Source organism: Diabrotica virgifera, chromosome 8 (assembly GCF_917563875.1).
Source record: "Diabrotica virgifera virgifera chromosome 8, PGI_DIABVI_V3a".
In the NCBI taxonomy this organism is placed as follows: Eukaryota; Metazoa; Arthropoda; class Insecta; order Coleoptera; family Chrysomelidae; genus Diabrotica; species Diabrotica virgifera.
The window spans coordinates 565,978-578,802 of NC_065450.1; the positions used below are offsets into that span (position 1 = coordinate 565,978).

The 12,825-nt window shown below is 33.8% G+C and overlaps 2 protein-coding genes across 16 annotated transcripts in view; one reads left to right on the forward strand and one right to left on the reverse strand.

The window, feature by feature from the left end:
- The window catches only part of LOC114337883 (prominin-1), a 940,102-nt gene that overhangs the window by 83,478 nt on the left and 843,799 nt on the right, over nt 1-12,825 (reverse strand). The window lies entirely within an intron of this gene.
- On the forward strand, nt 1,058-10,968 carry LOC126889877 (uncharacterized). The gene is made up of 2 exons (XM_050658582.1): nt 1,058-1,134; nt 10,302-10,968. The coding sequence occupies exons 1-2, from the start codon at nt 1,123-1,125 to the stop codon at nt 10,812-10,814; spliced, it is 525 nt and encodes a 174-aa protein (XP_050514539.1). The 5' UTR covers nt 1,058-1,122; the 3' UTR covers nt 10,815-10,968.

Genomic DNA, 12,825 nt, shown 5'->3' on the forward strand with positions numbered 1-12,825 from the left:
GTTTTTCTATTCTTTGGAACACATCTTCTTTTGAGGTATGCGATGTCCATGAAATTTTGAGGTTTCCCCAGTTAATCCATATTTCAAAGGCCTTTAATGTATTTACGGTTGATGTTTTAAGGGTTCACTGGTTCAAGGTTTCAACTGCATAGAGAGAAGTCGACCAGATGTAGCATTTTGATAAACGTAGTTGAATATCGTGTTTAATTCGAGATTCACATAGCAGTCGGTTCATTTTTTCAAAAGATTTTCTGGCCTGTTCTATTATCTAATTTATTTCAAGATCAGGATTTAGGCTGCTATTAATGATCCAACACCCCACGTACTTAAATTCATTGAAATCTTCTAAAATATTTCTGTTTATTGTGCAAGGTTGAGGTTCATTTTGTTTTATTCGGATTGTCGTCACCTGGGTTTTCTTAATGATTATTAACATGTCGAATTGCTCACAGATCCAGTTGGTCCTGTAGATGAGTCGTTGTGTAGCCAAGTCGGAATCCGCAATCAACACCGTGTCATCGGCGTACCTGATGCTGCTGATGTTTACGCCATTGAAATTACTCGTCCGTATTAGAAACTCGGAATAATAGCAGGGGTGACAAAACACATCTTTGTCAAACTCCCCTCCTAATTTCTACATTTGCGGACGAGCAACCTTTAATATTAATTCTGGCAGTTTGGTTTGGCAAAATATTCATTTTGCTCATTTTTAACTTTGATGATGAAGTTTTCTGTGATTTTATGGTAAAATCTAACGTAAATGTAAATGTCAAATGATTAATCCGTTAAAAATACAAAACTAATCTCTTTAACGGGTGTGTATTACAAAAATAAAGCATAAAATCTATTTGGAGGGTAATTGTGAAGGTTAATTTGGATGGTAAAATTTTTAATATATTATAATTTCAATGTTATCAGTGAGGATTGCATAAAATGTACATTTTTTCTAAATATTTCCTAACATCAATATTCGCTTTTATAAAATTAATAGTTTTAAACATTTGGTATTGGACCTTCGATAAAAATTGAAAGTGGAACACTTTAGTGTGAATTTAATATACTTACGAGTATATAAAAACATATATCAGTAAGTGTCAAATTGCTGTTTGGTGATATTGTATCATGGATTTAAGAGTAAGTACCGCAACATTATATCTGCAAGAACTACTATATATATTTTATTATATTGTAGTATTTTAAAGGATATTTACAAAATTTAGAACAAATAAGTAGGTATCTTTTGTTAATATATATTTTGCTTAACGTTCACAGTATATCAATACTTTTCTACTGTCATCCAAAATTCAAAACCTTCTTCTTCAAGTGCCATCTTCGTTCCGAAGGTTGGCGATCATCAGGGCTATACGTATTTTCGAAACTACTGACCCAAACAATTCGTTGTTGCTACAGCTATACCATTCCCGTAGATGTAGATTTTTTAGCCAGGAGTTTCGTCTTCTTCCTATGGACCTTTTTCCTGCTATCTTCCCCTGCATAATTATTCGAAGCAGTTCGCCTCTTGTAATGTGTTCCAAGTATTGCAGTTTTCGTTTTTTGATCGTAAATATGACTTCCTTTTCTTTATTCATTCTTCTCAAGACCTCGACGTTTGTGACTCTCTCCGTCCATGATATTCTCAAGATTCTGCGATACATCCACAGTTCAAATGCCTCTAATTTTTTGGTATCAATATTTTTCAGCGTCCATGACTCCATTCTGTAGAACAGCACAGAAAGTACATAACATCTCATCAGGCGAAGTTTCATTTCAAGGTTCAATTTTTTTCCACAGAACAGTGCCTTTCGTTATTCCGACAACGTAAATATGTAAATGACGCTGGGCACGGAAACGCGTCCAACAGGTCGTGTCCCAACGCGTCCATACTGTAAAATTTTTCAGAAATTGGTAGACTCTTTCAAACGAAGCAGTTTTAAGACTTTTGTCATCATCTTCCAAAAAGGACGATGTACTGTGGACTAAGATGGGAATGCTCCAATAAGCCAAATTGTCATTCAATATTTTTAGCTATTGTTAAAATGCTTATAGTATGAATTGGGGTATCGTCCTGAATGTTTTACCAGTTTGCAAGTTGTCCACAAACAAATTATTTTCGCATCCCAAAAAACTGATGCCAGCATCTTCTTGGTCGATTTCTAGACACTAACGAGCTTCGGGGTCGAAGAACTAGGTTCACACCACCCTTTAGCCTCTTTGGGAACGTCGCATTAGAATGTATTTTTGTTCCATTTTTAGAGAATGCGGCAACCATTATCAACACACCTCTCTGAAACCCAATCATCATCATCATTCTCTTTGCCTTATCCAAACCAAACATGACCAAGCCTTATCAAACATGACCAAACCATCTTAACCTATGCTCTCTCATTTTGGCATTAATTGGTGCCACACCTAGACTTCCCCTAATATACTCATTTCTAATTTTATCCTTTGTCACTCCACTCATCCATCTAAGCATTCTCCTTTCCGACACATGCATTCGTTGTTCCTCTTTCTTTTTCACTGCCCAACATTCAGTTCCGGACATCATAGCCGGTATTATGGCCGTTTTATAGAATTGTCCCTTCAGCTTCATTGGAATTTTTCTGTCACACAACACACCACTCGCTTCTTTCCACTTCATCCATCCAGCCTTAATTCACTGCATGCATCTCCATCTATTTCTCCATTACTCTGTAATATCGATCCTAGCTACTTAAAACTATTGCTTTTCACAATCATTTCACCATCCAAAGGTACCATTTTATTTGTAGTAACTTCATTTTTAAATGAACATTCCAAACGCTCTGTTTATGTCCTACTAAGTTTTAAACATTTTCCTCCAGAGCTTGTCTCCACTGTTCCAGTTTTGTTCTAAGTCTCTATCACTATTTCCTATTAACACTACATCATCAGCATACATTAGGCACCATGGAATGCTACCCTGTAGTTTCGCTGTTATCTGGTCCAAAACTAATGAGAATAAATAAGGACTAAGCAGCGAGCCTTGGTGCAATCCTACTTTTACCTGAAATTATCAGTCTCTCCCACTCCTGTCGTAACACTAGTCGTTACTCCCTCATAAATATCTCTCACAATCTTTACATATTCGCCAGCCACTCCTTTCTTATTGAGTGCCCACCACAGAATCTCTCAAGGAACTCTATCATATGCTTTCTCAAGATCAATTAATACCATATGAGCGTTGGTCTCTTTATTCCTGTATTTTTCCATCAGTTGCCTTATAATGAAAATTGCATCTGTTGTTGATTTGCCCTGCATAAATCCAAATTGATTATCGGATATTTCGGTTTCTTTGCGTATCCGTCTATCAATTACTCTCTCCCATATTTTCATGATGTGGCTAAGTAGCTTTATAGCCCTGCAGTTTTTACATTGTTGTACCTATGTCTCTCTTGTTTTTGTAGACAGGTACTAATATACTGCTTCTCCATTCATCTGGCATTTGTCCAACTTCCATAATTCTATTAAATAGACCTGCTAGCCAACTTATTCCTGTCTCTCCCAATGCTCTCCATACTTCCCCAGGAATGTCATTTGGTCCGACTGCTTTTCCTTTCTTTATTTTTTGAAACGCTTGAGCCACTTCCTCGTTTGTTATTCTGGTAACCATTGCTGTTACTGTCAAACCCATTCTGTCAAACCCAACTGTCAAAGACGTGTCTGAAACCCAATACTATAGTTAAATATTCCCTGCACTGCTATTCATCATGAAGAGTCATTTTCAGGACTTCAATTTATTCAGAGATATGAATCCAGTATACGTTAATTTTATTATTTTTCAACTAATATTCACTACTAGCCTTGCTATAGCAAGGCTCAAGTGGCAATGGATCGGACATGTTGCCCGAGATAATCCCGAAAAATGGACACAGAGACTAACAAACTGGAGACCAAGAGAGAACAGGCGAGGAGTAGGCAGACCGCAGAAGAGGTGGGCAGATGATTTCAAACAAGTCGCGGGCAAGCAGTGGATGAGAATTGCCAAGAGTAGAAATCGATGGAAGCAAATGGAAGAGGCCTATGTCCAGCAGTGGACGAACACAGGCTGAAGAAGAAGAAGAAGAAGAAAGATTCACTACTAGTCCATTGAATTAAAGTTTTGCTCCAAACATTTGGCATACACATAGCTAGCATGTCAATGAAAAAAAGTGATATACGCTCAGCTTCGCTGGTGTCGCTCCTAGTGGATTATAATTCAACTTTTACCGGTAATTTTTAAAGGGCCTAGCCGGGTAAGATGATGAAAAGTGCCCCCAACTCGATTCGAATTCCATATAGGTCACCGTTTAGCATATATAGTGAAACTAACTTTCTGAAATTTTTAGCCCCCTAGGTGGTCATGTGATCCACCTAGAGCCTAATTAGGCTTTTTAAGTTTTTATTTTTTATCTCAGCCGCATCGAGAACTAGCGAAAAACTTTAAATAAAAAAGTTGCAAGCTTTAAATAGTTCTGTCCGAAAAAATTTTTTTTTATAATTTTTGGCGGGAAATTTAAATTTTATAACGATTTTAAAATTTTAAATGAGTATAAAAAAATAACTAAGATATTCGTTTTCACGAAAAAAATATATAACGTGTATTTTTGCATAATATTTCACTCTGAATTTTTCCAAATTTTTAAAATTGGTGAAACGCACCTTTAAAAATAAAAAACCGCATTTTTTCGGTTTTTTTTTTTTTCGTTTTTTGATACAATTTTATACATATTTTTCAAAAAAGGTAATACCGTCACTAGAATAGGTAAAAAACTGAAAAATAATTGGGGTTTGCTTAATAAAAATTTTTTGAAATCCCATCCATTTTCAATATACAGGGCGTTGAAGAAAACAAAATTTTACACATCTTTTACGATTTTGCCGAAACTACTGGCAACATTACTGGTAATAAAATTTGGCGAGTTTTAAGAGGTAGTTGTTGTGTATTTTTTGACATACAATTAAGAATTTTATATTTATCATTGGCGCGTATCCGGGTAATAGTCTGAATTTTTAAAGAAAAAAGATAGTACGCTACTGACATATTTCAAATTAACAATCCTCTTTGAATTCCTCCTTTAATTTGTGACAAAAAATCTATCTTCCTATTTTTTCATACAATGCGCCATTTTTATTCAAAAAATAAAACATCTTAACCCTTACAAAGTATTCGAACTTCTATTAGTAGTTTCTACATCTACATACGTATTTAAACTCGTTTGTCCATTATAAAAACTAATTCGAATACTTTGGAAGCGTTAAGATATTTAATTTTTTGCAGCAAAACGGCGCCTCGTATGCAAAAATGATAAAATAGTTTTTTATCTCAAATTGAATAAGGAATTTAAAAATGATTGCTAATTTGAAATATGTCAGTGGCGTACTATCTTTTTTTCTTTGAAAAGTTCAGACCATTACCCCTAAGCGCGCCAATGATGAATATCAAATCCTTAATTGTGCGTCAAAACATGCACAATAACTACCTCTTAAAATCCGCCAAGTTTTATTACAATGTTGCCAGTAGTTTCCGCAAAATCGTAAAAAATGTGTAAAATTTTGTTTTCTTCAACACCCTGTATCTTGAAAATGGATGGTGTTACAAAAAATTTTTATTAAGCAAACCCCAATTCTTTTTAAATTTTTTACCTGCTCCAGTAACGGTGTTACCTTTTTTGAAAAATATGTATAAAATTGTATCAAAAAACAAAAAAAAACAAAAAAATGCGGTTTTTTATTTTTGAAGGTGCGTTTCACCAATTTTAAAAATTTGAAAAAATTCAGGGTGAAATATTATACAAAAATACACGTTATATATTTTTTTCGTGAAAACGAATGTCTTAGTTATTTTTTTATACTCATTTGAAATTTTAAAATCGTTCTAAAATTTAAATTTCCCGCCAAAAATTAAAAAGAAAAAATTTTTTCGCACAGAAGTTTTTAAATCTTACAAATTCTTTATTTAAAGTTTTTCGATAGTTCTCGATGCGGCTGAGATAAAAAATAAAAACATAAAAAGCCTAATTAGGCTCTAGGTGGGTCACATGACCACCTAGGGGGCTAAAAATTTCAGAAAGTTAGTTTCACTATATATGCTAAACGGTGACCTATATGGAATTCGAATCGAGTTGGGAGCACTTTTCATCATCTTACCCGGCTAGGCCCTTTATTATTAAATTGATATCGCTTAATATTTACAACGCTAAAAAGTAATTAAATTTTAAAAGATTTTTTTAAGATTTTGCTAATCATTTTGACGTTCTATTGATGAAATATTAAGTTCTTACTTCGGATACTTTCACAATTATCGTGTAGATGCCGCTAAGATTAATTTATAATTACATATTACGGAACATCAAAAAAACGTAAATTGAGTATTTAAAACGTAAGTATATTTAAGCCAAAAATATATACCACAGCTTTGACCAACTAATATTTTTTATAATTAATGTTTTTAATTTTAATTTTAAATTAATCACTTTGACATTTATGTAAATTTCCAGTAAACGTTTACAGACTTGTGCTCGCGAATTTATAAATTTCCCCTCTACGTACGAGCTCACAGCGTATAGTGCTGGGCGAGAATTTTAGTCACAAATTTTTTAAACAACTTTTTTAACACGTTGACGGACAGAACGTCTACAGACGTCAAATTTTCATTGATGTAATGTGACACAACGTCTATAGACGTTCCATTTTTCCCTATTCTACTTTGCAAAATCCATAGATATAGTGTCACAACACTTGCTTATAGATTTGACTCACTGACCGTTAACGTGTTAAACAAACTCAAGACATCCTTTTTACTCTTTAAAATATGATTTATATAGTTTTTGCTTATTTCCCTGAATTATAAAGCTTACCCCGAAAGAAAATCAAAATACCGACGTGGCTTAACCCCAAAACTAAGAAAGTTTGGAAGAGAAATATATCTTATAATAATATCCATATATTCTTTGCGTCAAGATATAAGAAATTTGACCTGACGATGGTGGGATGTCCCTACCGATTTAGTATCATAATAACAAACAATCCCTCCAGGAGCGGATTCGCTAAATTAAGGGGAAAGGAACAAAATGTAAAATTTTGACGCCTGTCAAAATTTTCAATTTGTTTTAAATGTAATCATTTTTTTTTTCGAATCCTGAGAAAACTAATATGTAAGTATTTTTGAAAAATTTAAACGCAGAATGAAAAATTACTTTATTACCGAGGGCCGAAAGTCCCTTGGAATGAATTGAAAGTTTCTTTTCAATGAGATATTTGAAATTAAAAATCACACTAAATTTTCTCTTAGTTTTTCACCCCTGTAACTTATTAAAATAAACATTATAGAAGTTTTCAGGGACTTTCGGCCCTCGGTAATAACGTAACGGCTTAAAGCCGAAAGTTCGTACCCATCCCCTTAACAAAAAAAGTTCAAGTCTTCAAGTATTATGGATATAATATTTGAATGGGGTTGGAATAATAAATATAAATTTAAATATATCATTATGTACAATGAAATTAGAGAAATGAACAAATTGAAGAAATTCAGAAAATAATGATAATAACAACAAAAGATTAAAAGAGTGGTAGCAAAAATCAGAATTAAAAAAGATAACAGAATAAATAATAACAGAAAATACTTAACATAGAAAAATAAAATTTGAAGTTAAGACGGAAAAAAATAAATACAAATTACAACTCTATGTCACTATCGCTGTCCTCTTCACTAGAATCGTCATCATCTAATGCAGTGGTTCCCAACCTTTTATGTCTGACGACCCACCTTCTGATGTTTTTTCATATTCGCGACCCATCCCACACTCATCATAATACGCATATGTACGTTATTCAGATACTATAAGAGCCACGCCGCGACCCACTAGTGGATCGCGACCCACCGGTTGGGAAACGCTGATCTAATGTTAATTAGATAATTATTGGTTTAATATGTGAGGTTAATGTTCTGTAATGATCTTCCGTTTTTATAACATGTGAAATACAATTTTGCCACAGTGTTGGGGAAATCTTTTTTATTTCTTCTACAACATGTGACACCGATTGGCTACTAAATTTGGGACAGCAGTTGTTTTGTCAATTTAAAATTTTTAATACATTGTCTAGAAATTTTAATTTTAATAATTTATTTGTATTGGCAGGTAACGAGTCAGTTCTGTAAATAATATAAAGTCCGGCCCTAGTAGCCGTTCCAAAACTATTGCCAGCTGTCGGAAAGATAATTGAGGGATTAGTAACGTCAACTATTTATTATGATACTTAATCGGTAGGGACATCCCACCAGCGTCAGGCCAAATTTCTTATATCTTGACGCGAAGAATACAAATTTTTGATAATAATTACTAATTATATGAAGTAAAAAACAGACTTACCCTCAATCATTTATTGTAACTTAAGACGACCGGTTTCGCTTTCTAAAGTATGCAGAGCATCTTCAGATCAACGGTAACAAGTCACTAAATGCTACAAATAAAAATCAGGGTAAGAAAAATGTCTGGTTGTAAAAGATGCTGAAGATCCATAAGATCAAGCCAATATTGAACAATATACATAAAAGTAATTAATACAGCAGACAAATACATATGCAAGTACACTCGGGGGCGGTAACAGACGTCCCCAAGCTCACAAACACATGCAGATATATGCCGTCTGTAATCATGCAATGATAACTGGTCGTACTTATATTCGGTTACAAGGAGCTACTTCTTGAGTATTCATTAACATGAAATCTTAGAGTTTATGGAAATTGGAAATTCTTGAGGGTGATGAGATAGTTGGTGAAAGACAACCAACAACTCACCAACAACTCTTGGTTGTCTTTCACCAACTATCTCATCACCCTCAAGAATTTCCAATTTCCATAAACTTGTTAACTTTTACAACATTCTCCGTCTATTTCACCATATCCCGTTAGCATAATTTAAGCAAGATATCATGTTAATGAATACTCAAGAAGTAGCTCCTTGTAACCGAATGTAAGTACGACACGTTATCATTGCATGATTACAGACGGCATACATCTGCATGTGTTTGTGAGCTTGGGGACGTCTGTTACCGGCCCCGAGTGTACATGCATATGTATTTGTCTGCTGTCTTAACTACTTTTATGTAGGTGAGATGTGCCTGAGACGGCATACTGGCTGAGATGGCATATCACGCGTTTTTCTTAAACTATTTCAAATTTGGTGCCTAGTGTGACAGTTTTCAGTTCCTCAATTTAGAATTTGTCAACATTGCTGAACTTATGCATGTTACTTTTGTTTTGACAACAGTAGCCTTTGGAATGTTTAATAAGTTGGACAATATATTTATTGGCTTTTTTTGTATCACATTATAATTCGCGAGTCTTTACACCTAAGTTAGGTTTTTAAATTTTGTGGTGTTTTTTTACCTTATGCCTATCACGCCTGTATCGATTTATATCTTAAAAATGTGCTTAAGAAAAATTAATTTAAAAAAACTATCTGATTGCAATGTTGCCTGAGATGGCATAGTAAGTAGGTGGATTAGATGGCATAAGTATGCCATCTCACCCTTATGCGTTTTTACACTGCATTAATTTTGTTACATGCTCGTTACAGTTATGGGTCGTTTTAAGAGGAATTTGAACCAACAAAATCGATTCCGTCGAAGTTGAAACAAGTGAAGAGGAAGATGCTGCTTGCATTTTTTGTGATGGCGTCTTTTAATTATCTCGTTCTCGAGGAAACTGACTAAGATGCCAAATTTGTGGCAAGTGGTCATATTCCGAATGTGCTGGTGTACCCAAGACTGCAAAAACTTTATTTGTGATTTATGTCGAGATTAGTGCCTTTATTTCAAGGGTATGGCATCTCACCCACATGTATGAGGGTGATATGGCACATGTAATACTTTACAATTTATTTTTTCAGAAAAATACTATAATATGTAGGTTGAGAAACATAATGTTATATTTACGTAAATGGTCCTAGCACTGACTTTGATTTTTATTACATGACTAACTCTATCGATTATGGATTACAAAACATTTAAAAAAGTATGCCGTCTCAGGCATATCTCCCCTATTTTGTTCAATATTGGCTTGATCTTTGGATCTTTAGCATCTTTTACAACCAGACATTGTTCTAACTCTGGTTTTTATTTGTAGCATTTAGTGACTTGTAACCGTTGACCTGAAGATGCTCTGCATAATTTAGAGAGCGAAACCGGTCGTCGGAAGTTACAATAAATGATTGAGAGTACGTCTGTTTTTTACTTCACTCAAAATGAACTCTCATATGCAACCCATTCAACATTTACTAATTATACATTTTTATTTTCAGGCTTTCCTTTGTCTTGCTCTTGTTGTCTGTACCAACGCCTCTAGCGTATACGAGTACTCTCACTCTCATCATCCAAAAGTTACAAAATCAGTAGTTGTTCAAACGTATGTACATCGTCCCAGACCAATACCACTTGCTACACGAGCTTTCGCCGGAATAGCATCTCAAGTATTAGCTAACTATGCAGAATCAAAAGTTCCGACGGTAGGTATTCCAGTGGGTGCGAAAAAGATTTATCCTGTGGAATACGCATCGCATTCGCCACATGTAGTGCCATATGTTACTAAAAGTAAAAGCTATTATCACTCTGAGTTACCAGTGTCTGCCTATTCGTCTCCGATTTTAGAAAAAAGTTTTTATGGTGGATCACTGGGCTACGATAGTCACCGTGGATCACTACTATCAAGTCATTCCTATGGTGGATCATTGGCGCATGGTGGTAATCATGGTTCACTACTGTCAAGTCATTCCTATGGTGGTTCACTTGAGCATGGTGGCCATCATTACTATTAGTAGTATTACCAGTCAGTAAAGAATTATAAGTTCTAATTACCAGAATAAGGTTAGATGCTGTTATAGAGCATAAGTACAAGGAGAAGAGCGACAAATTTGGTAAATTGTTTAAGGCTGTTAGTTATTTATTTTTTAATTTTAAATAAATATTCGCTACTAAGTTTATTTTTTTAATTTTCTGTGTTTACTATCATTTATTCAATAAATTGCTTGTAATTGGCAAAAACGATTTTATAAAAGTATAAATTGTGTGCCGTATAAAGCACATTACACTGATTCAGTGCTAAGCACTGACAGAACATGCAACCGATCAAGAGAAAGGAGCTTTCTACAAATATGCCGTGCTTAGCGAAAACGCCGTATTTGCAAAAATCTGAAAAAATTAGATTTATACATTTTTCTAACCGAAATGTGCATACCTATTTTATTGCCTTACTGAAAATGACGTAAGTTAAGCCAAAATACATTAAACACAACGCATTTTATGCCGTATCTGCAAAAATGTTCATGGATACTTAGAATAAATGCGTCATCTGAAAAATACTCAGACAAAACGCCGTATTTAAATGTCACTTGCCGCGTTTATCCTAAGCAGGCACTAGATGCGGCGTTCTGCTTAAGCATTTGACAGATTTTTACAGCATGTGTTAAATTTTTAATAAGGTTAGTTTGTTGCCATTTTTCAACGAGAACGGTTGTTTGATATAGTTTTTTAAATATGTCAAATAGAACAAAGTTAATACTGCAGAAGGCTATTTCTTTATTAGCAGAAAATCTAAACACATAAATATGTTTGAGTTCTTGGTGTTCAAGAAATAATGTGTGGTTCTAAAAACAATCCGGTACTACTAAGTGAGACAAATACTTCCAATAAATGTGGAGTTTCCTGAGGTATAGCGGAGTTTCCTATGTGTATGTATATTGTTGTTAATGCGAGATTCTACTATTACGTTACATCAGACATTTTTAAACAGCGCAAATTTTATAAAGTTTGTTCGAAATACGAATTTTGGTACGAAGTATTTTGGTCGCCGTAGGTCGTAGAATTTCCAAATAAAAAATGTGTTATAAAATTACATAGTTAAATCAATGCCTCATAATTAATAATTAAAAATAAACTTAATCGTAAATGTTAATCGTAAATGTTAATCGTTTCTGGAATGTTTTTAATTTTAAAATGCAAGAAAGGCCACTTATTAATTCCAAAATTATTTCCAGCACTTTTTTTGTCCATTTTCATGACACACTTTTATAAAAAATGTTTTTTATTCTCCTTTTTCTATGGACTCTTTCTATAACGAGAACTGAAATGGCACACTAACTACCTGGTTATACGCGGATCTCGTTATATCAGACAACAATAATATTGTGCATACATAAATATATAGTTTTCCAAAATATTAACCTTCTATAGTGAAACCATTCGGAGCAATATAAGATGCTAAACATTTATTGCTTCTTCGACAATAAGGCTTCGCCATCATAAATTATAATTTTTTTACAAATTCATTATCGGTCAATAGATAAACAGAACAGGAAGAAGTTTATTATAGTTAGGAGGTGGATTTTATTACAGCACTACCCTCGATAACCTCACAGATGTTGGGGATTTATGTATACAGGTAGTTGGGATATTTACTTATAGTCATTACAGCGCTCAAAATAGATAAAGAATAATAAAGATACATATTTTACGATTTCATTTTTCCTCGTTATATCCAAATATGCCTCGTTATAGAGGTGTTCAGTTCAATAGGAATTTCATGGGACATCTAGTGTACCTCGTTATAAGCGAAACCTCCTAATAACCGTGTTTATTATAGAGGGAGTCTACTGTTTTATAAAATAAGAAAATGCTTAGCACAAACGCAGTACTGCATTCTTCCTAAGCAGGAAAAAGTTAATTTATGTAAATTATACTTAGAAAGAACGCAGTAACATACGTTTTTAGAGTAAATAAGATATATTTTGCCAATCTTACGTATAACTATGAATTCTATGATATTTATTA